Raw genomic sequence first — 23,705 nt, 5'->3', positions numbered from 1 at the left:
TAATGTATGAACCATATGTCACTGAAAAAAAAATGGCTGCAATATAATGCAGTAATTTCCCCACGTAAATGCCATTCCTTCCTTAAACTTTCTCCTCACCCTCACTAGTATTCCTATCACTGCCTGGAAACTGTCATGCCTAGTTTGCCTATCATCATACTCCCTTTTAATGTGTTATTGCAATTGGTGCATATAGAGCTTATCAAGCAGAATGAATAATATTTAATGAGAATAATACATGAATGTCTTCACTTTGGCAAGATCTAAGATTAGGAAAATTAGGTAATTTGTTCAAAGGTACACAATAACCTTTATGTTGATTTAAACTTCTATTTAACACAAACTCTTATCATTGTTCTACCCATTTAACTCACAAGACTTCAAAACATAACCTTTGAATTATAACATTAACTAGTTTTAGTTGGCGACATGTACCATTTATAGATTTTCTTCTAACCAACTAACATACTTATCTCTTATTCTAAAACCTTGATGTAAATAAAATGGTGATGCTATGAATGTCAGAGCTCCATGGATTCCATTCTCTATATGATCATGAGTAAGTTTAACTCCAACATTTCGAAGTCGTGTGACATATATAAGTCCATCGTCTCTCAAGATATCATGTTGACAGGTGAGGATATAAGTTAATGGCAACTTTTGTAACTGGGAATCATTGACTAACAAGGGTGATAATCTACTATCCGTAAGTCCTGGATATGATTTATTAAGTCTTCCAAGAATTGGTTCAGTATAAACATGGTTCTTTTTATACTTCTCAGGAAGGAAGGAACTCCAGTTGACAAACTTGAACAGATGTCTTGATCCTTGAGGCATATGTTGGTTTTTCCTCACTGCCTGGGGCAGTGCTTGATCTTTAGTGAAATACAAGCATCCAATTTTAATTGTCATATCCCTTGGCAGAATTGGATTATGTTCATATTCTCGTTGAGACGGCGTGAAGGAATCAATTATCTGTAAGCTAGGGTAAATTAAAACTTGTGCCTTAATTTTATTTTTGAAGTCTGGATCATTCTGTAGCTGAAAAACATATAATAAAATGTGAATGAGTCAAAGGTTTTCAAACTATAGGAATGAGAATTTTTACCTCTCTCAATAAGTCATTTTAAGATAAAGTTACAAAATTTACACATTACTTATTGATTATATTCATAATATTTATACTTTTAAGAAATACTAAAATGCATTATTTCACTTTTATCAGTACAGTAATTACTCACACACACGTTTATTCACATATGACCGCAAAATAGAAATACAGTTATGAGATTCCTAAGGGAGATGGCAAGTTATCTATATTTCAAAATTACTTTTGACTAAAGTAAACTGAGTGAGAAGAAAGAATTAATATATTAATAAAATACTAAAGCCCAAGCTCACATATTAACCTAATTCAAAAGAAATCTTTCCAAAGTTAAATATATATATATATATATATATATATTTCTAATATACAACTCACCTTTGGGACAAAATAATGTAGTGTGATAGAAAGTTAGCAGAAGAATATATGGTAGTTTGAAGAGTGGAAAATGATGTGGACATTGTATTTGGTGTACGAATTTTCTACCAGAGAAGAAATGCATCCTGAGGTCTCATCTATGGGGTGAGAAGAGTCACAATACCTTTCTCTTCCCTTTTGCTTTTTAGTCCTACACACTACAGCAGATAACCTAAAAGTAACCTCCCAGGAGCAATTATTTAAGCCACAAGCAGCTTCTGAAACAATGACATCTCTACACATGTACCTGCTGCCACTCTACATGAATGTATCCAGATCTGAATGGCATTTCTTTTGATCACCTCCTCACCAAAGTAGCTAGTTAAATGAAAGAATTGATTGAAATCTCAGTAGTACATTACAAAAGTAAATGATAAACTCCAAAATACACCTTTAATTTATGGCAGGATCTACAAGTTCAACAAGAAATGAGGAAAGACAAAGATCCTTACAGAATCATCTCCAGTGCAGTGCCGTGATCATTCCCTAGTGCCCTCAGACAGATAACTTACTAAACAAGAGGATTATCTCATTATCTGAGTGGTGAAAACAATAGTGACCAGGGAGACAAAAATGAGGCAGAGAGATTTAACTGATACCTTCTCAGGCCAGTAGCAGAAGTGACCCCCAAAGATGAGTTCACAGATTCGGCTGATTCTAGAGGCAGACACATAGAGATCATGCATTCATTTTTTTTTTCTTTCCAAGTTATATTGAAACACAGAAAAAGCTTAAAAGTAGGTAAAATCCATAGACTATTGGAAAAAGAAAAGTGAGAACACTGTTTTTCTCAACAGAAGTTGCAAAACTCCTCGACTATTACATCTAAAGAAGGTAGAAGAAACGCCAGGACATTAAGATGTTGATTTAAAGAGGAAGGACCAAGGAGGAGACAGTGTGGGTATGATATAGGGCTTATATGAGGGGGACCCCAAAAAACTTAAATTATATTTTGGAGGGTGAATGCCTTGTACTACAGGCTTTCCCTGCTAGATAAGTGTTCTTGGAATCCATCTGCATCAGCGCGCCAGCTAGCATTGTTGTGAGAGGCTGTGTTAGACTTTAGCGATTTTATTAAAGATTCTTTCAAGGTGTTTGCCCATTCCATGATGGGTGATTTATGAGTGCACCCACCTACACAACGTGAGTGTTCAGCAGTTTTTGACCCAAAATGGCATGGCCACAGCCCCACCCTCCCTATTTACCTGATATCATCCTGAGCAACTTTTTTTTTATTCCCTGGATGAAAAAACTCCTCAAAAAAAAAACATTTTGCTGATGTGGAAGTGGTAAAACAAAAAAATGGCAGAAGCATTAAAAGGCATCAAAACTAACAAGCTCAAAAACTGTTTTGAGCAGTGGAAAAAGCATCTCAATATGTATATTTCATTAATTGGAGAGTATTTTGAAGGTGACTGATGTTTAAACATGTAACACTAAATAGACAATTTTTTATTAATAAGTTATTGTTTTTTTGAAGGGTCCTACCTCGTAACTGTCACTACTAATATGCTATCTTGAGCCACTGATGTTATTTCTCTGCCAATGCCCACTGTGCTGAAGCTACTATGCAGGGATGATGAGAATTATCTTTCTTTATTTCTAAACACTCACTAAAACCACTGCCTTTTATTACAAACCCCAAAACAGTGCTTCCTGATGTAAGCTCCCTAAAAGACTCAGTGAGTCATAACCTAAGCCTTCAGAGATGTTCTGATGACCAGAACCTTCCATTAGGGATCATTTTCACTTGAGAAGATAATTATAGAAGGTTTCACAACGCCTAAATTAACCTAGGGCTTAGGCAACTTTATGAGCTACAGTGGAAGTCTCATCATTGAGCAGGTCAGACAGATTGCAAGTTCTAACCTTAATGGAAGCATATGAAAACCTCCAGGGCATTAGAAGCTCTTGATATTTCAAGAATCACCCGACATTCATTTGATATGTTACATCCATGCTTAGAAGGAAGGACTGTGCCTACTAAAAAACAGCCTGTTTGCAGTGTTAAACTCTTGTACTAGCAGAGAATCTGCTGTCCAATACAAGTCTTGGTGTCCAATACAAGTCTTGGTGTCCAATACAAGCTGCTGTCCAATACAAGTCTTGGAACCTTGAAAGAAAAGAACCTAAAGATATCTCTTCAACTCGAATATTTTCAGAACTTGGAAAACAGGAACACAATAAATGGTATGCCTCCAATGATACTAATTATTGCTAGATTTTTTTCTAGGCAGCTAGGGTAGTTTCTGTGTCCTCCCTAGAGAAAAAGAGTAGCAGGAGTAGCAACAGCCAAGGATAGGCATGCTAGTGACTCTAATGCTGGCAAAGCAGGATGCAAAGTTTGGGAACTAGCATCTGGAAGATGGCAGACAGAAGACTTGTGGAGGAATAGGGCAGTATTGCCTCAGCACCCCCAGCCCCATACAGAACGGTAGCTGAACTGAACTCTGGCAGCTTTGAAAATAATCCGCCAATACATGTTCTTCATTTTCTTTTCAAATGTGCCAATTTATTTTGTCACAAATGCTTCAATGTTAATATCTCTAAGTCCTCCCTATATTGTCTGTTGACCCAACACTCAATGTTCTTTCTTATTTCTCTGGTTTCTTTCAAGAGTTAAGTTAAATTCAACATTCTTCAATAAACTAGTGAAGAACTTGCTCTCAAATCATCCAAAATTCACAATTTTGCACCAGTCACAACCACCCTGCTAGTAGTCAGGCATGAATCTCCCCACATATTTTAGATATGCTTAAATTTACCTAGAAATGTGTATGTGTATAATTGTTTATATAAATACCTGATCCAAAGAATCACTCCTTTCCTAAACTCACAGAGCAATTTCTCTCCATTCCAATCTATTTCAGGCCAATTTTTATTCCACCCTTATATTAAAAGCTACATATAGTGTTATGCCATAAAACTATAAGTAGTGTTGTGTTCAAGGTAGTCTCTATTCTTCCCACTAGATTTTGAATGCCCTTCAATCTGACTCAGTGTCTGAGCTATCATAATATTTATCTAGAAGATTCTAGGAAGATAGAGATAGAGCCAGTCTGACTATGCAAGTCTCAGTATGAGTGAGGGAATGTAAGGCGCATTTTGCGTACATGTCTGTGAGTAAGTGGGCGTGAGTAGCTGAGTGGGGCTTCGGGAACAAGTGGCAAGGACTCTCCTGGTGAAGTGGCTAGTGCTACCTTTGCTCTGCTTGGACTGTAACACTGCCCAGGGTGCAGATACCGAGTGCCACAATTTTTTTAACCAGCAAAGCCCTTCCTGGGAAGAAGCTGCTGGGAGTGACTGCCAGCTACAGGCTCTGCCTCACAACCACAGCACCCAGTCAGACACTGGCAGCAAGAGCTGCAGAGGGAGCACAGCAAGGGAGCCCAGAGACAGAGTCCCACTGGAGAAGAAGAAATGGCACCCTGCCATTTCACTATGGTTTTTTGCTTGAAAACTGGGCAGGGAAATGCTCCAGCTCGCTCACCACAAACTGACAGACTCAATCTCTGCGATGGTGGATTGATTAACTACTCAAAGATCGATTGTGACTCAGAAGGAATATCCTGAAAGTCCAAACTCTGGAGGGACAGGGTGACTACTAAGTCTTGTGTACCCCACCCCCTACACTGATTCAGCTGTGGGGCAAAGGATGTGACCAGAAAAGGATGAGGAAGACCCCCAAAGAGATCGGCGGTGAGTCTGGGGCTGACCCAATACCCTCCTCCCCTGCAATCCTCTGAACATCAGACCCACATGTCTGGGGTATAACTGAGATGGGGGAGCCTGGGCATCAACCGCAATAGTAGGACTCTACTCCAGGATAAGCTTGGCTGGGGCACTCCCCACCATCACCTGGGGAAGGGAGAATACCACACCTCCCCACCAGAGAGGATCCCCCTAATCATATAAGAATGAGAGAGGAGGACTGAAGCCCTACCCACTCTATTGCCTCTTTCTCCTACCTTTGTCAGACACTGGGAAGACTATGAATGAGACTGCAGCTCCACAGGAAAAAAGAAAGGTCTTACTTGTGAGCAACTAAGAGGAACAATTACAGGACTTGGCACAAGAAGGCAGGTTGCTTTTTGGTTTTTTGTTTGTGTCTTTGCTTTTTAAAATTTTTTTCTTTTTCTTTTGTGCACAAATGTGTAAGTGAGGATTCAATCTGGATTGTCCCCTACCTTTTTTCACTTCATCTTTTTTCTTTAGTTTTTTCTTTCTTTCTTATTTTTTTTTTGTTTTTTGTTTATGTGTGTATGTGAATTATTGCATGTTAGTCTTTCAGTTAATTCTGTTTGTTCTTTTCTTTTTTTAGTTCAATGTGTGCGTGAATGATGTATGTGTGAGAGTTTGACTTGAATTCTATTTTTTTTCTCTTTTGCGTTATGTGTTGGGTGTGTGTGTGTGTGTTTGGTTTTCCGATTTTTTATTTTGTGTTTGTTTTGCTTTTTTTCCAGTTTGTTTTGGTTTAAGTTTGTGTGTGTGTGTGTGTGTGTGTGTGTGTGTGTGTGTGTGTGTGTGTTATTTTTTGCTTTCATTTCTGCTTTTGTTTTTCTGGTTTTAAAATTTTTGCCTGTCTAATTTCATTCTACTTTTTTCTCTTGTCCACACTGCTGTTACTGTACCTTGATCTCAGGGCGTACACACACATACCCATTGTGTCATCATAGAGTGGAGGCGAGGAGTGGGTCTCAGGGAATCCATAACAGAATCATTGTAATTTGCAAGTAGTTTTTGAATCCTAGCTTCCCATCTTCCAATTTATTCAACTCTCAAAACTACAAGAGATAGCAAAACTTCCCACCCACAGCCTGGTATCAAAATAGAACAAATTCAGAGACCTGACCAAGAAAAAACAGAGGGCTGAACAAACATCAGAAGTAAAAGCATCTCCCACTGACACTAAATAAAGAAATAAAGAGAAAAGAAAGAGATCTGTCACAAGTGAGGAAAAATCAATGAAAAGAACACAGGTAATTCCCAGTGTAACAAAGAAAAAAAAACCTGAAAAATCAGACCTCAGAACCCAAACAATGGAAATCACCACTGATTGGCCCCAGAATACAACCAGGATTAGGAAATGAATGGAAAAAGTGAATAAGACTCAAGAAAGACAAGATGCAACACGAAAGAACTTGTAACAGAGATATTTGACCATAAAAAATTTCATCCATGAAATAAATAATGAGATGACAAGCTTGGAAAGCAGAATTAATCAAGCAGAAGAAATAATCTCAGAACTTGAAAACCAAAATATGAAATTAACTCAATCTATTAAAAAAAATAGAAAGAAGCCAGGCTCGGTGGCTCAGCCTGTAATCCTGTACTTAGGGAGGCTGAGGTGAGTGGATTGCCTAAGCCCATGGGTTCAAGACCCACCTGGGCAACTTGGCAAGACTTCATCTCTACAATAAATAAAAAAATCAGCCGGGCATGGTAGTGCATGCCTGTAATTCCGGCTACTTGGAAGGCTGAGGCAGAAGGATCACCGGAGCCCAGCAGGTCAAGGCTGCAGTGGCCAGGAGCAGCCACTGCACTCCAGTCTGGGTGGCAGAGTGAGGCTCCAACTCATAAAAAAAAGATAGAAAGAAAACTCAGAAAGAAAGAACAAAGTCTCCAAGAGATGTGTGATTATATCAAGAGGCTGAACTTATGCCTGATTGGTATCCCAGAAAAGAAAGAGAAAGAGAGAACACCTTGGAGCATTTATTCCAAGAAGTTATCCAAGAAAACCTGCCCCATCTCAGCAGAGATGCAACCATCCACACACAAGATATGCAGAGAACCACCACAAAACATCAAATGAGAAGACCAACCCCTAGACACATAGTAATTCACCTGCACAAAATAGAGAAGAGAAAATCCTAAAGACTGCAAGACAGAAACATCAGACTATCTACTGGGGAAAACCAATCAAAATAGCAGTATTGAGGAGAAACACTATAGGCTAGAAGGGACTGAAGTTCAATATTCAAAGTTCTCAAAGACAAAAAACTTCAACCAAGAATGTCCTACCCATCCAAGCTCAGCTTTATCAACAATGGAGATTAAAATTTTCTCAGACATTCAATCACTAAGAGATTATGCAGCTGCTAGACCAACTCTACAGGAGATGCTTAAATAGGTATTAAGCACAGAAGAAAGAAAAAAGAATCACCACACACTTCCCAAGTGAACAGAAGAATACAGAATCAACACAGAAAACTTTGCAACTGAAAACTTGAAAACACTTACATTCATCAATCCAAAAGTTGAAAGAAAACAAAGAAACAAACAAACAAACAAAAAACTTTATAAGACCCTCATGATGGGAATAAACAGTCACATTTCCATAATCAGCCTGAATGTGAATGGACTAAATGCACACTGAAAAGACACAGAATAGCAAACTGGATAAAAAACCATTACCCAATTATTTGCTGCCTTCAGAAAGCTCATCTCACAACAAGGGATGCACATAGACTCAAATCTAGAGGATGATAAATGAATACCCAGATAAGTGGATCACAAAAGAAGGCAAGAGTCATGATCTTAATATCAGACAAAATAACCTTTAAGCTATCAAAAATGTAAAAAGACATGAAAGGACACTACATAATGATAAAATGTTAAATCCATCAACAAGAAATATCCATCCTAAACATATATGCACCCAACACTGGAGCACTAGCTTTTATAAAACAACTACTAAGTGAACTAAGAAAAGATATTGACTCTAACACTATTATAGCTAGGAACTTAAATACCCAATTAACAACCCTAGATAGATCATTGAGGCAAAAAATCAACAGAGATCCAGAACCTCAACTTGACACTTGACCAAATGGTCTTAATAGATACCTACATAACACTTCACCCAGCAACAACAGAATATACATTCTACTCACCACATGGAAAGTACTCCAAGATCAATCACATCATTAGCTATAAATCAAGCATAAATGAATTTTATAAGATCAGAATACTGCCATGCATCTTCTAAGACCACAGTGGAATAAAAATAAACACCAAAAAAATTTCCCCCAAACCAACAAAGGCATAAACGCTAAACAGCATGATGTTGAAAAATTACTGGGTCAACACAGAAATCAAAACAGAAATTAAAAGATTCCTGGAAACAAATGAAAATGAAGAAACATCTTACTAAAACCTCTGGGATGCCATAAAAATAGTTCTAAGAGGGGAATTTATATATATATGAACACACATCAAGAAAATGGAATATTATAAGTTAATAGACTAGCAAATCACCTAAGGGAGCTGGAAAGACAAGACGACCAAAACCCTAACTTTATCAGAAGAATCTAGATCACCAAAGTAAAAGTCAAAAGATGGGACATAGAAGATAAAAATATCATAGAAAAAAATCAACAAAACAAAAAAACTTATTCTTTGAAAGAATAAACAATATTGATAAACCCTTAGCCAGACTGACCAAGAAAAAGAGAGAAAAAGCCCAAATAAACTCAATCAGAAATGCAAAAGATCAAATCACAACTGACCTCAAAGAAATAAAAAAGATTATCAGAAATTACTATGCATACCTGTAGGGAAACAAACTTGATAACCTAAATAAAACGGAGGACTTTCTGATATCACACAACCTCCCAAATTTGAAACAAAAAGACACTGAGAACTAAATAGACCAATAACAACCCAGGAAATTGACTCTGCCATAAGAAAACTACTTACAAAAAAAAAAGCCCTGGACAAGACAGCTTTTTAGCAGAATTCTACAAAACATACAAGAAGTAACGGATACTAATCCTATTGAAAGTATCCCAGGCAATTGAGAAAGACAGAATTCTCACCAAATCATTTTATGAAGCTAACATTACACTGATACCCACACTTGGTAACAATTCAACGACAAAAAAACCCTACAGACCAGCATCCCTAAAGAACATAGATGCAAAAATTCTCAACAAGATTCCAGCAAGTCAGATACAACAACACATCTCCAAAATCATCCATGATGACCAAATAGGCTTCATCCCCACGATGCAGGGCTAGTTCAACCTCCACAAGACTATAAAAGCCTTTGATAAAAATCCAGCATCGCTTCTTGATAAAAACTCTTGAACACCTAGGCATACATGGAACATACCTCAAAATAGTAAGTGCCATCTACAACAAACCCACAACCAATTTATTGCTAAATGGACAGAAACTGTAAGTATTTTCCCTGAAAACCGAAAAAAGATGAAGCTGTCCACTCTCACCCCTCCAGTTTAACAGTGTATCAAAAATCCTAGCTAGAGCAATTACATAAGAGAAGGAAATCAGGGGTATCCAAATAGAAAAAGAAGAAGTTAACTTATGCCTCATTGCTGATGATATGATCCTGTACCTCTAAAATTTAAGAGAATCTGTCAAAAACCTTCTTGCACTGATAAAGGACATTGGCAAAGTCTTGGGGTACAAAATATGCAAAAGACAGTTGCATTCTTATACAACAACAGTAAACAAGCAGATAACTAAATTTTTTAAAAATCCCATTCACAATAGCCACCAAAAAATGAAATACTTCAGCATCTTACTAACCAGAGAACTGAAAGACCTATACAATAAAAAACACAAAACACTGCTCAAAGAAATCCAAGAACATACAAACAAATGTAAAAATATTCCATGCTCATGGATAGGAAGCATCAACATTGTTAAGATGTCCATCCTACCAAAGGCAATCTACAGATTCAGTGTAATACCCATTAAATTATCAACATCATTCTTCTCAGACCTGAAAATGACAATACAGAAATTCATATGGAAATATAAATAACCATGAATAGAAAAACAATCCTTAGCAAAAGAAACAAAGCAGGAGGTATCACACTTCCAGACTTTAAACATCACTATGAGGCTACAATAATCAAAACAGCTTGCTATTGGTACAAGAACAGGCAAATGGCCCAATGGAACAGGATAGAGATTCCAGAAGCAAAACCTCAATTTCTCAGCCAACTCATCTTCAACAAAGTCCCCACCAGCAACCACTGGGGAGAGGAGAACCTATTCAGTAAATGTGGCTGAGAAAACTGGCTGACCACATGCAGAAGATTGAATCAGGACCCCTGTCTATCACCATACACAAAAATCAACTTTAAATGGATCACAGACCTAAACATAAAACCTCAAGCTATAAGAATCCTAGAAAACGCAGGTGACACCCTTACAGAAATAAGAGTAGGCAACCATTCTTGATCAAAACCGCAGGTGTCCATGCCATAAGAGACAAGATAGACAAGTGGGACCTCATTAAACTGAAAAACTTCTGCAAAGCAAAAGAAACCATCAAGAGGGCAGAAAGACAGCTCACAAAATGGGTAAAAATATTTGCCAACTATCTATCTGTACAAGGCCTAACATCTAGGATCTACAAGAAACTCAAACGTGCTGAAAGGAAAAAAACAAACAGCCCCATTAAAAAGTGGGCAAAAGACCTGAATAGACACTTCTCAAAAGAAAATGTGTGGGCTGCCAACAGACACAACAAAAAGTGCTCAGCCTCACTAATCATCAGAGAAATGAAAGTCAAAACGACATTGAGATAACACCTAACCCCAGTAAGAATAGCCATCATTAATAAAACAAAAGCAACAGATGCTGGTGAGGATGCAGAAAAAAAAGAACAATTCTACACTGCTGGTGGAAATACAAACTAGTTCAACCTCTATGGAAAACAGTGTAGCGAGTTCTAAAAGAACTAGACATTGACCTTCTGTATGACCCAGCAATCTCCCTACTGGAAATATACCCGGAGGGACTCAAAGCAGTCTATAAAAAAGATACCTGCATATGCATGTTTATTTCAGCACTGTTCACAGTAGAAAAAACATGAAATCAAATGCTACCCACCCAAACTGAACTGGATGAACAAAATTTTGTATATATACACAAGGGAACATTACACAGCCATAAAGAAGGACAAACATATGGACTTTGCAGTAACTTGGATGGATTTAGAGTCTATAATACTCAGTGATCTGTCACAGAAACAAAGAACAGAGTACCACATATTCTCACTCATAAGTGGACCCCCTGAACAATTAACCATAATGCTATGAGAAACAGACTGGCAGTAGCAGGATACTGAATTGTACCCTACATCTTTAAAATAAATTATATATATTTAAAAAACAATAAAATTTAATTTATCTATGTGTCTATACCTGTACATTTATCCATTATCCTTCCATTTCACCCATATATATATTTTAGAAGTATATACTAGTAATATATTAATGTGTTATGTATTTATTGAAATATATATTATATATTCATACATGCTTATATTTGTGTTACATATGCTATATTTGTATCTTAAAAAGAGTACTGATCAGTGTGACACCTTTCACACACCATTGTATATATAAATATACATGTGTGTTTTATATATATATATTTACCACACACATGTATATATACTATATAGTGAGACTAAATATGTAGTCTTTTTTAGTTTGGCAGTTTCTTTTCTTTTCTTTTCTTTTTCTGAGTTGGAGTCTCACTCTGTCGCTCATAGCCACCGCAGCCTTTTCATGCTGGACTCAGTTGATCCTTCCACTTCAGCCTTCCAAGTAGCTGGAACTACAGGCACGTGCCACCATACCCAGCTAATTTTTTTTTATTTATTATGCAAACAAGGTCTCTCCAAGTTGCCTAGGCTGGTCTCAAACCCTTGGACTCAGGCATTCCTCTTGCCTCAGCCTCCCAGAGTGCTGGGATTATCAACTTGAGCCATCACGCCTGACTGTTTTTTCTTTTAAAGCATTCACATTTGCATGGCATGGACATGAAATATACATGACATCCTTAATATGCCAGTGATGCTCTTGATTATCCTGTTGTACTTACTATTGCATAACTTCACAGCAACTGGTTGTTACTTCACTCTAACCTCTTTGGATTCTACTTTGCCCTTAAGCTGTTTTGTTATCTCCACTTTAGTGCCACACCCAGTAGCCCATGGCCCCACCCTGTGGGGAATTTGTTAGATGGGTACAGTTGCAAAGTGCTTGAAAGTGATGTTCTATTATTTCAGATCCTGATCAGAGAGGTTTGTAACACTCAATGGCTCCCATTGACTTTAGTGGTCTTTCATGCAGTTAGCTTCCATGGATACCTGTGCTTGGTATTTAGCCAGCTCCAGAAAAACTGAAGTACAATTGAATATGCTCTCATGTGCCCTATGGCTCTGAGATCATCTGACTGGACACAGCTCTTGCCTGGGACCAATGACTTTTTCAACAGTCATATTTCATTCTCTGCACAGGGCAGACACCTCATCAGACTTGAGCCTTCCATGCTCCATCTGTGGACCTTTTCACCGATTCACAAATGTATCTCCCATTTATCCAGTGAGTTGAGTATCTCTTGTGTGGTCTCCCATGTACCAGCATAGATGTGCATAAAATATGCCATGTGTGGTCTCCCATGTACCAGCATAGATGTGCATAAAATATGCATTGAGTAATTGAACTAGTGAGAAATCTTGCTCACCTAAATTACAAATTTTTTTTAATCTATGCATTCAGTTTAGTTACCACCATCACTAATTTCCTTTTTCCTGTTGGCTCCCTAGTTTTTCCCATTCATTCCAGTGTGGAGAAAGTCTGACAGTATTTGGATAAGCAGGGCACTAAAAGAGCTCACATTCAGTAGAATATTCAGCAATAAGATATCCAAGTCCAATACTCAATCTATTAGCAGAGAAGAGACTGAAAGCTATATCACCCAGTGTTTGAAAGTACAAGTTTTGGAACCCTTCATATATTGGAATCCAGACTTTACAATGTATTAATTTTATGACACTGCAATACTTATTTAAGCTTTCTAGGCCTCAGTTTTCTGATCTCTAAACTTTCAATATTAGTCAATACTGCACATGATTTTTATATGGTGAAAATTAAATGAAACTAGTGAAGAAGTGTTCCAGGAACATAGTAGTGTTCAATAAGTAGTAATTCTATCTACTATTATCCATGTAGGCAATGGAAAAAATTATCTTTTCCTGAAATTGTTCTTGTTCTAATAGGCACACAATTTTTGTTTGGAAAGACATAAGTAAACTCTGATCTGGTTTGGCAAGTGAAAGATAAAATAAATGTCAAATTAAAACAGAATAACCATTGAAAACATTAGATATTAAAGCTTTTCAATGGCCATAATGTTGCAAACACAGAGGTATTATTGTATTAAAGAATTTAGAGGTAGAACAGATCTTATGTAGACAAATAGAGATAAGAAGTACATACCCTATATTAAATAATAATTTTATCAAATTTCAAAAACAGAAAGTTTTTCTAAGCTTAATGGTAATGGAAGAAATGATAAAGAAATATAATAACCAAATTTTAACAAAATTGTGCAAGTTTAAAGTTTTCTAAGTGTTAAAAAATTCAAAAAGAAGAGCAAACCCAAAGTCATGTAAAGACTACAAACATTCATAAAAAATAAATTACAAAGGTCAATATCTTTACTTAACAAATAATAATTATACATTACAAAGAAAAATATTCTGGAAAATAAATTTTTAAAGACCTTTAAAAGCTACTGAAGGAGAAATAAAGTCATTCACATTTTTTCATTTTACCAGTAATATATACATATTTTTTTACTGGTAATGAAAGAAATTGACATCAAAAACATTGTGGAAATGTTATCACTTTATCTGTGTAAAAAAAAATAAGATCATTGTAAATATGATTAAGTACGGTTGTGGGAATGAGTGAAGCCAGCGTCTGTCTACATTTCTAGTGTGTAAGCAAACTGGTAAAACTCATTTAACAAACAATATGTCTCCCAATCCTTAAGCAACAAATTGCTCTGCTTCTGAAAATTTATCTTAAAGCAGTAAGTCTGAATATGGAAGAAGACATGCCCAAGAATTTCTCTGCTCTGTAATTCACAATGGAATTTGGTAGTAAGAACTTGTGTGTTTATCTAAAACTAGAGAGTCCACATCTTCTGAGTTCCTGATTATAGCTCCTTTGTTTTTCTTATAGAAAAGTCACTTCCTGTTTTGGAGGTTTTAATCCATGATCAAAACCCCACTGGCTTAATCTGCTTAAAGACACATCAATTCCATAAGCTAAAGACCCAAAGGAGATCTGAGATCAGAAAGAGAACAGAATTTAAGTATATTTTCCTCCTTTTCATGCTAAGCGTGATGCCAATAGGTCACCATCACCAATGATTTGATTTTGTTTTATTTTATTTTTATTTAAAAGCACAATAAGAGCAACTCATTTTTGAGATTTGTCACTCTTTTACAAGTAGAGGTGGCTCTATACATTGAAAAGTGTGTCTGCACACTTATGTTAACTTTATTTCATAAAATACAGTCTTGGGGGTGGGAGTTATGCATTAGACTGAATTCATTTTTAAAATATATTATTTATTTGCTCAGTGATTATTTAATGGCACACAGCAAAGATTTTTAGCATAAAGCCAATTTTCTCTTTTTTTTTTTTAGTTGGAGACTCACTCTGTCACTCAGGCTGGGGTGCAGTGGCACACTCACAGCCACCCCAATGTCAACCTGCTGGGCTCCAGCGATCCCACAGCCTCAGCCTTCCAAGCAGCCTGCAACAAGTAGCCTACAAGTGCATGATACCTTGCCTAGCTAATTTTTTTTTTATTGTAGAGACGCGGTCTTGCCAAGTTACCCCGGCTGGTTTCGAACCTGTGGGCTCAGGTAATCCACCTGCCTCAGCCTCCCAAAGTACTGGAATTACAGGCTGAACCACTGAGCCTGGCCAGCAGTGAGTCCCTTATATAAGCATGACACATGGCCCAAATATTATCTCATGACAATTTACAGGGTTAAAACACAGATTACAATTATCTCAGATCCTTAGCAGACTTTACAATTTACTTAAGGAAAGCAACAAGCTGCCATCACATTAAATGGTAGTTCTTAGACACAGTTGCATTTTTCTTAAAATTCATGCAGTTAATAACCTTAATCAGTATTATATTTAGTGCCCCTTCAATGTACATCTATCTATGGTACACTTATACAAAAAGGACAGAAAGTTGTTTGTGTGTTTGTTCATTTTTGCCATTTCACTGTCTAGAATATAAGACCAATACAAATGTGGTAACTGAAATAAAATGAATCTTTAGAGCTAGAATTACAATATGTGTATGTTATAAACATACATAACACATAAGACATACCAGTTGAGTCACTGATGCTGCCATCAAACCCCCAGAACTTTCACCCAAGATACAGATTCGGGTGGGATCCACTCCATATTTTTCAAGAATCTTGTCTTGTAGAAAGAACTTGATTGCAGAAACAGCATCTTCATAGGGAATGGGGTATTGGTATTGAGGAGCTAGTCTATATCTTCAAGGGAAGATAAAGCAACAAAGCATCTATAATTAAACTTAGATTGCACATGTCCAAATATTCCTCAGTTTCACCAACAGATTCACTGAATAAAATTGGCCCTTCTTTGAATCTTTGACTTTTGTCACTTAAACCTGGACTTACTAGTAACTTTTGTTTTAAAACCAAAAGGAAATTCTGGTACCAAAGGTTTTGAAATGTTGGCTCTATGAGGAAATGAGAGAGAGGATGTATCTTCATTTTTAAAAAATTATATATAAAAGTTTCAGCAGAAGAGCAATAAGTAGGGGGACAACCTGTATGCATTCATCAAATGTTCAGTGTAGCTCGAGGCTCAAAAACAATTTTTATTAATTGACAATTATAATTGCATACATTTATGGGGTACAAAGTGAGGAGGTTACAACTTATAAATACAGCATAGAATAATTAGCTCAAGCTAGATCATGTACCCATCACTTCAAATACTTTATTTTTTGTCCTAAGAATATTTGAAATTTATTTTATGCAACATTAAAATCTATATTCACCATGCTATGCAATAAAAGAGAAAAAACTTCCTCCTGTCTAACTGAGACTGTGTACCCTTTAACCATCATTTCCCCAATCCCTACCCCCTGGGATCTCTAACCACTTTTTTGTGCTTTTATGATTTCAGTGATTTTAGATTCCACATATAAGTAAGAATCTGCAGTGTTTGTCTCTCTGTGACTAGCTTATTGACTTAGCATGATGTTCTCTAATTTCATTCATTTTGCCACAAATGACAAAATGTCTTTTTTAAGGCTGAATAGTATTCCTTTGTGAATGTATGTCACATTTTCTTTATCAATTTATCTGTTGATGGACACAGGTTGATTTCATATCTTGGCTATTGTGGGTAGTGATACAATAAACATGGAAGGGCAGACATCTCTGACAAACTAATTTTAAATCTTTTGGTTAGATATTCAGAAGTGGAATTGATGGATCATATGGTATTTTTATCTTTAAGTGTTTGATTTTTAAGGAGTTTTTGTTTAGTGTGTTTTTTGTTATTGTTGGTTAATGTTTTGCTTTGTTTTGCATTTGTTTGTTTCTTTGTTTGTTTGTTTGAGATAGTATTTCACTCTTTTTGCCCCAGCTGTAGTACAGTGGTGAGATTTTGGCTCTGCAGTCTTGAACTCCTGGGCTCAAGTGATTCTTCCACCTCAGCCTCCCCAGTAGCAAGAGCTACAGTTACATGCCACAATTCCTATTTAATTTTTTTGAGCTGGAGTCTCACTCTGTTGCCCAGGGTAGAGTGCAGTGGCATGCTCATGGCCACCTCTCATCGACCTGCTGGGCTCCAGCAATTCTTCCACCTCAGCCTTCCAAGTAGCTGGAGGAACTACAGGCATGAGCTACTGCACCCAGCTAATTTTTTTGATTTATTATAGAGATGAGGTCTCGCCAAGTTGCCTATGCTGGTCTCAAACCCACAGGCTTAGGTAATCCACTCGCCTTGGTCTCCCAAAGTGTTGGGATTATAGGCTGAGCCACCAAGTCGGGCCTATTTTGTGTATTTTTTTGTAGAGACAAGGTCTGGTTGTATTGACCAGGCTGGTCTCAAAGTTCAACCTCCAGCCTCGGCATCCCAAAGTACTGGAAATACAGGAGTGAGACACCACATCTGGTCTATTTTTAATTTTTAAAGAATACTCCAAACAGTTTTCCAAAATGACTGTACTAATTTACATTCCCACCAACTATGGACAAAGATTTCCTTTTCTAAACATCCTCACCCACATTAGTCTTTTGCCTTTTTGATAATAGCCATTTTAATCAACATTAGATAACATCACATTGTGGTTTTTTTAATTGGCACTTTCCTAATGACTAACAATGTTAAGCATTTTTCAAGTATCACTTGCCATTTGTATATCTTCTTTTGAGAAAAATCTACTCAGATATCTTTTCATTTTTAATTAAGATTTTTGTTTTCTTGCTCTTAAGTTGTTTAAACCCAAAATATCAATTATAAATGTTTTACATATTAACCCCGAATCAGATGCATGGCTTGTCAAGGTTTCTCTAAGTCCATAGGTTCTCCGCACACTGTTAATTATTTCCTTTGATGTACAGAAGGTTTTTGATTTTGTGTAATCCCATTTGTCTATTTTTGTTTTTGTTGCCTATGCTTTCTGGGACAAAAATTTTCAAACCATGGTTCAGAATACCCAAAGACTTTGAAAGTAGAAAATCTAAAAGCAAATGATCTGTAGTTATTTTATATTAGAAATGTATTTAGATCAAAATTCTACAAGATGATGTTTCAATTCATATCTTGAGCAATGCCTAAAATCTTGATTCAAAATAAAAACTTGAAAATATAAATATGATTAGATGTAAGAAGAAATCTTTCTTAATCATTGTAAATTCATTTGTATGGAAAATTAGAGCATCTTTTAGTGTGCATATATATATACACCCCCACACACATTTTAAACATTTACTTCTAATAATAGCAGCAAACCTGTATTGGACTATCTAATTTTTAATTTCTCTCTGTAATTATAATCTTAATACCCACTGTTAGAATTAGTTAATTATTCATATGTCAATATTAATCACTAAACATGGCCAGATGGTCCTAGCAATTTTGTCATATTGTAATCTATCTCTAAACTATCTGAAATATAGTATTATCTAAACAGATTAACATATCAAAATGTGGTTGTTACTTTCAACATACTTCGGGGTAAATAACAACAAATATCATATCTGATAGGATTCATAAAACAGATATAACCTATTTCGGCAACTTTAAAATGTGTTTAAAATGAGAAAGTGGCATATTAGGCTAAAATTATAGAGTAAATGAAGAACATCCTAGTTAGTATTAAATATCTCTGAAAGCACAAGGGATACTTCTGCTTGCTGTAAAGCAGCAATAATGAGCTGCATTGCAGTGGTTCCACTTGTATGTTTTATTTGATCCCATTAGACCTCACGAGGGATTATACTCTGTTTCAACATCAGGTTAGAAGTCCTAAAGGGTTTTTTTTGGTTTTTTGGGGGTTTTTTTGAGTTGGAGTCTCACTCTGTTGCCCAGTCTGGAGTGCAGTGGCCGCTCCTGGCCACCACAGCCTCGACCTGCCGGGCTCCGGTGATCCTTCCACCTCAGCCTTCCAAGTAGCCGGAATTACAGGCGCGCACCACCACGCCCGGCTGATTTTTTGATTTATTGTAGAGATGAGGTGTCGCTGCCCAGGCGGGTCTCGAACCTGCGGGCTCAGGCAATCCATTCACCTCAGCCGCCCAAAGGTGCGGGATTACAGGATGAGCCACCGAGCCCAGCTTACAGTATTTTTCTACATTGTGGAATTGGTAGGAGAAATGGAAACATTCTTCTTCCTGAGGATGATGATTTCAGAAATACAGAGGACACCAGAACAAGCCAGAAAGTACTAGACATTTATTAGTATTTCTGGTATATTGCTGGAAATTTTGACAAAAATTGTGGGATACTAGAGCTCTCATTTAGAGAATGACTTGAAATTTTCAGATGGTCCCAACATTTGTCACCTGATGTTCTTTCCACCAAAAACTTCTCTGAAACGTAGCTTTATATTACCACCTCAAACAAAACCAGTATCTCAATATGTAAGGCTTAACAAAAATCCCTCTTTCTAAGTTTTCTTTTTTTCTTTCTTTTTTATTCTTATTTTTTTGAGTTGTAGTCTTACTCTGTCACCCAGGCTGAAGTGCAGTGGTATGCTTACTGCCACCATATCCTCAACCTGCTGGGCTCAGGCGATCCTTCCACCTCAGCCTTCCAAGTAGCTGGGACTACAGGCATGTGCCATCACGCCCGGTAATTTTTTTTTTTAATTGAGGAGATGAGGTCTTGCCACATTGCCCAGTCTGGTCTCAAACCCGTGGGCTCAGGCAATCCTCTCACCTCAGCCTTCCAAAGTGTTGGTATCATAGGTGTGAGCCACCACACCCAGCCTTTCTAAGTTTTCTACTTGATGATTAAAACAGTTTACTCTAGGACCTAGTTTTATTTCCCTACAGATGATCCCAGTGTATTGCCAATGATGCTTATCCTGCAGAGCCTCTCAGAGGTGTCTACAAATGCAGAGATTAAACGGAAATTGAGTTTGGAAATCAAACTTATACTGCAAGGGCAAGAATCATAATTTTTTTTAAAAAAATCTTACTCCACTCCCACAACAACAGCATCAAGTTTGTTTGCCATCCATCTATTCAGGAAGTCGTTAGCCGAAGTCTCTGAAATAAAAGAAATAAATATAAAGGTGTACCCTGTAAATAAAGAACAATGGAAAACCATCACCTACACTCATGAAATGAGATAAAAATATGAATTGTGATTAACAGGTGGAATGCCTATAATCCTTACTCTGTTACCATGTGAAAGGATCTCTGTAGAGTAAAAAAGCCTCCCTAATCCTCCATCTACTAAATCCATTCTTAACCAAAGTCAAAAAGAAGACATCTGATTGATAACAATAGGAGAAGAAACTTGGCATGCCCTTTTGATTCATTCATTTTCTATCAAAACACTCCTCGCAGATCCAACTTGTTGCACACTTCAAAGAGGCACCATTTACCAAAGATGGCCCAGATGCATTATACTTTGCTACTTTCTGTGGCAGATTTCATCAAGAGAAGTCTGGTGGCTATGCAGTATTGCTAGAAATTACACTAGGTAAGTGACTCACTCAAGGGTGAACCATTAGCAAGACTTAAAGGTACCTTTTTCAAAGGCCTGTTAGTAATAGACAGCAAACTTTGGCTATCTCCTGATTGAATCCTATATGTTTTGGTATTTGCAGAACGAGGAAAAAGAAGAAAGTACATGTGTCAACTCTCTACAACTAATACATTCGTTACCATGGTTTCCCATAAAACTCTACTTGTTCCTATAAGCCAGAACTCTGAAATCAACCTGAGTAGAAAATGACCAGGATGTAATTTTCATATATTCAGAGGTACAACCATAGATCATTTTTTTTTTAGGAACTGTCCTTCTCAACAAAGAAATATTAATCTAAATAATAGTCACATTGAAAGCATGGAGGGATTACTCGCCAGTGGTGTCTGAACCTCTCTGTGTCTGTATCTGTACTTCTAAAATTGTGATGATAATATCATCCTAAAAATGTATTTACCTAGCAAAATAAAAGTTGACTACCCAGCTGATTGCAGTAACATTTTGCTTGTTTCGAAATTACAGGTCATTGAACCAGATTCTGTTTATAATGAACAACCTGTAGATTCTCTGAGGAAAAAAGTATTATCATTTGCTTCTCTCCTCTTCGAAGTATGATATACTTTGTATTCTGCTGTGTGGAGACTCCATAACATTCACCAACAGTCCAAAAGTAATTGTACGAATGTGTGTATACTATGTGACTTAGCTACTTCACTGCTCATCTTGCAATCATCTCCAAACCTTAGGTGAGAACATAGACTTTGTGGGGGGATCCATTTTATTTATATGGTACTATTTTATATTCTGACTTTACAAATTAAGCATTAGATTCTAAGATTAAACATTATTGTTACATCACAGTCTAAATCTTAAACATGTGATTGCTACATGGTAACTAGAAATTGTATTATTTCTGACACAACACTTAAAGCATCTTGTTCACATCAGTTTTTCTGCATCTGAAGTCAGGGTCTTTCATAATTTCAGAACTGAACTTCAAGTTTACCACCTGAATGTCCCCTTTTTGTTCTATGCTGTCAATATAAGTTTATTTAATAATAAAAATTTGTATCAAACAAAAATCTCATCTAATATTTTTGTGATTTTATCTGCCATGCTGTGTATGAAGAAATATGTATGAAGCATGAGGGATATAGTCTACCATCTCTCTCCTAAAATACATGCACATATTTACAAAAATAAATAATATATCAACCAATGTTCTACTAATTTTATATATACCACACCAATTATTTAATGTAAATATACAAAGTGTGCAATACACACATACACATAGAAATGTACTTACTGCAACTTCCCAGGACAAAGCCACCACCATGAAGGAAAATTACAGCTGGTCTCTGTCTTTTTGACTTTTTTTTTGGCAAGTACAAACGTACTGGAGTGTCCCTAAAGGCAGTGTCAGTCACTGTGATGTTTTCATCTGAAATTGGTTTTGTAAGATCCAGATATACTATTGTGGAAAATAATTTTTCAGCTCTCAAAAGACCGACGTTTTCCAAGAATAAAGACTGTCAAAAAAAAATCCAAAATTAAAACATTAGCCATTTTGATTTTTAGTAACATCTAATGCATATAAAGATGCCTTGAATAAGGAAGAGTGAATAACATAATAATACTGTAGAGATCTTATTGCACATCCTAACATGTGTATTATTATTGCTTCTAGAGAAAAACAAGACACAGTGTTTGAGAATAAGTGTAATGTCACTTAAAGTCATCAATTTACTGCCAGTATATTTTATGTTGGTCTAACTATGTCTTAACTGTAAATGTAAATCTTAAAAAGTACATGAAAAATAGCAGATTTTATAATTTTTTTCTTGTTTTTCTCAAAGCAAACAAAGAGACAAAATGCTACAAATAAGACTGTTTCCTCAGGGAAATACAATTAATCAATAGATGCAAGTCTTGAGATTATCCAGATGTGAAACCAAAGCCTTTTGTTTTTGGTGTATTTTATTTGTTGGGGTTTTTTTTTGAGGGGGGGGTGGCTGTTTATTTTGTTTTGTTTTGAGTCAAGCTGTCACTCGGTCATGCAGGCTAGAGTCACGACCTCCTGGATTCAGAAGATCCCTCTGCCTCAAACTCCCAAGTTGCTGGGACTACACCACGCCTAGTTAATATTTTTCCTTCCTTCCTTCCTTCCTTCCTTCCTTCCTTTCTTTCTTTCTTTCTTTCTTTGTAGAGAATGGATCTCACTATGTTGCTGCCTTGGCTAGTCTTGAACTCCTGGGTTCAAAGACCTCTCACATCTCACTCTCTCAAAGTGCTAGGATTATAGGCATGAATTAACACACATGACCAAAATCAGATTTTAAGGCAACTCTTATAGCCATTTTCTGTAACAGAAAGATGAATTTTCTGGAAATGGATCGAATTTTAGCTATTCTCAAGAAAGAAAGAAATAACAATGAAAATTTTAGAGTTGGAAAAACTATTTATGTGAAAAAATTACACTGGATGGGCTTCCTAAGAAAACAGATGTCAGGAAAGAATCAGTAAACTTAACAATAGAACAAAATCCGTTATGCACTCTGAAAAAATATTGAAAATAATTTAAATAAAATGGAGCATATTTAGAGATCCATGGATAATATCAAAAGGCCTAACATTTTTGTCATTGGAGCCAAAGAAAGAGAGGAGAAATATTGGCACAGAAAAGATTTTTGATAAAATAATAGCTAAAAACTTTCCTAATCTGTTGAGAAATACATATTTACAAATCCAAGAAGCTTGGTAATGCTGAAAAAGATAAGCTCAAATGAACTACATTTGGACAAATTGCAACAAAACCTTTGATACCAAAGATAAAGGGAAAAAAATGAAAGCAGTCAGAGTGTAAAAGACAATATAGAGAGAACAATTCAAAGAACTGCTAAGTTCTCATGAGAAGATATGGATGCCGAACGGGTGAATAGATGCTGGGAAAAAAGGCCTGATGGTGTAGAGTTTGATATTCAATGGAAATATGCTTTAGAAATGCAAATAAAAATAGAAATAGTGATTTGTCACAAGAAGGAACAGTAAATCAATTTTTCCCCAGCAGATCTGTTCTACAAAGAAATGCTGAAGCAAGTTCCTCAGGCTAAAAGAAT

The 23,705-nt window shown here is 36.4% G+C and overlaps 1 protein-coding gene across 1 annotated transcript; it reads right to left on the bottom strand.

The window, feature by feature from the left end:
* Positions 1 to 438: 438 nt before the first annotated feature.
* On the bottom strand, positions 439 to 22,118 carry LOC103273004 (arylacetamide deacetylase-like 2; the record flags this gene model as incomplete). Its single annotated transcript, XM_008070469.1, has 4 exons — positions 439 to 1,041; positions 15,713 to 15,884; positions 20,072 to 20,141; positions 21,896 to 22,118. Coding segments are annotated over 4 exons (1,068 nt in total), but the record flags the coding sequence as incomplete, so codon positions are not given.
* Between the last annotated feature and the right edge of the window lie 1,587 nt (positions 22,119 to 23,705).

This window comes from Carlito syrichta, unplaced genomic scaffold, assembly GCF_000164805.1.
Source record: "Carlito syrichta isolate Samal-C Ts95f unplaced genomic scaffold, Tarsius_syrichta-2.0.1 Scaffold313440, whole genome shotgun sequence".
NCBI lineage: Eukaryota > Metazoa > Chordata > Mammalia > Primates > Tarsiidae > Carlito > Carlito syrichta.
The sequence above is the reverse complement of the archived record's forward strand: the minus strand, read 5'-3'. Positions and strand labels throughout refer to the sequence as shown.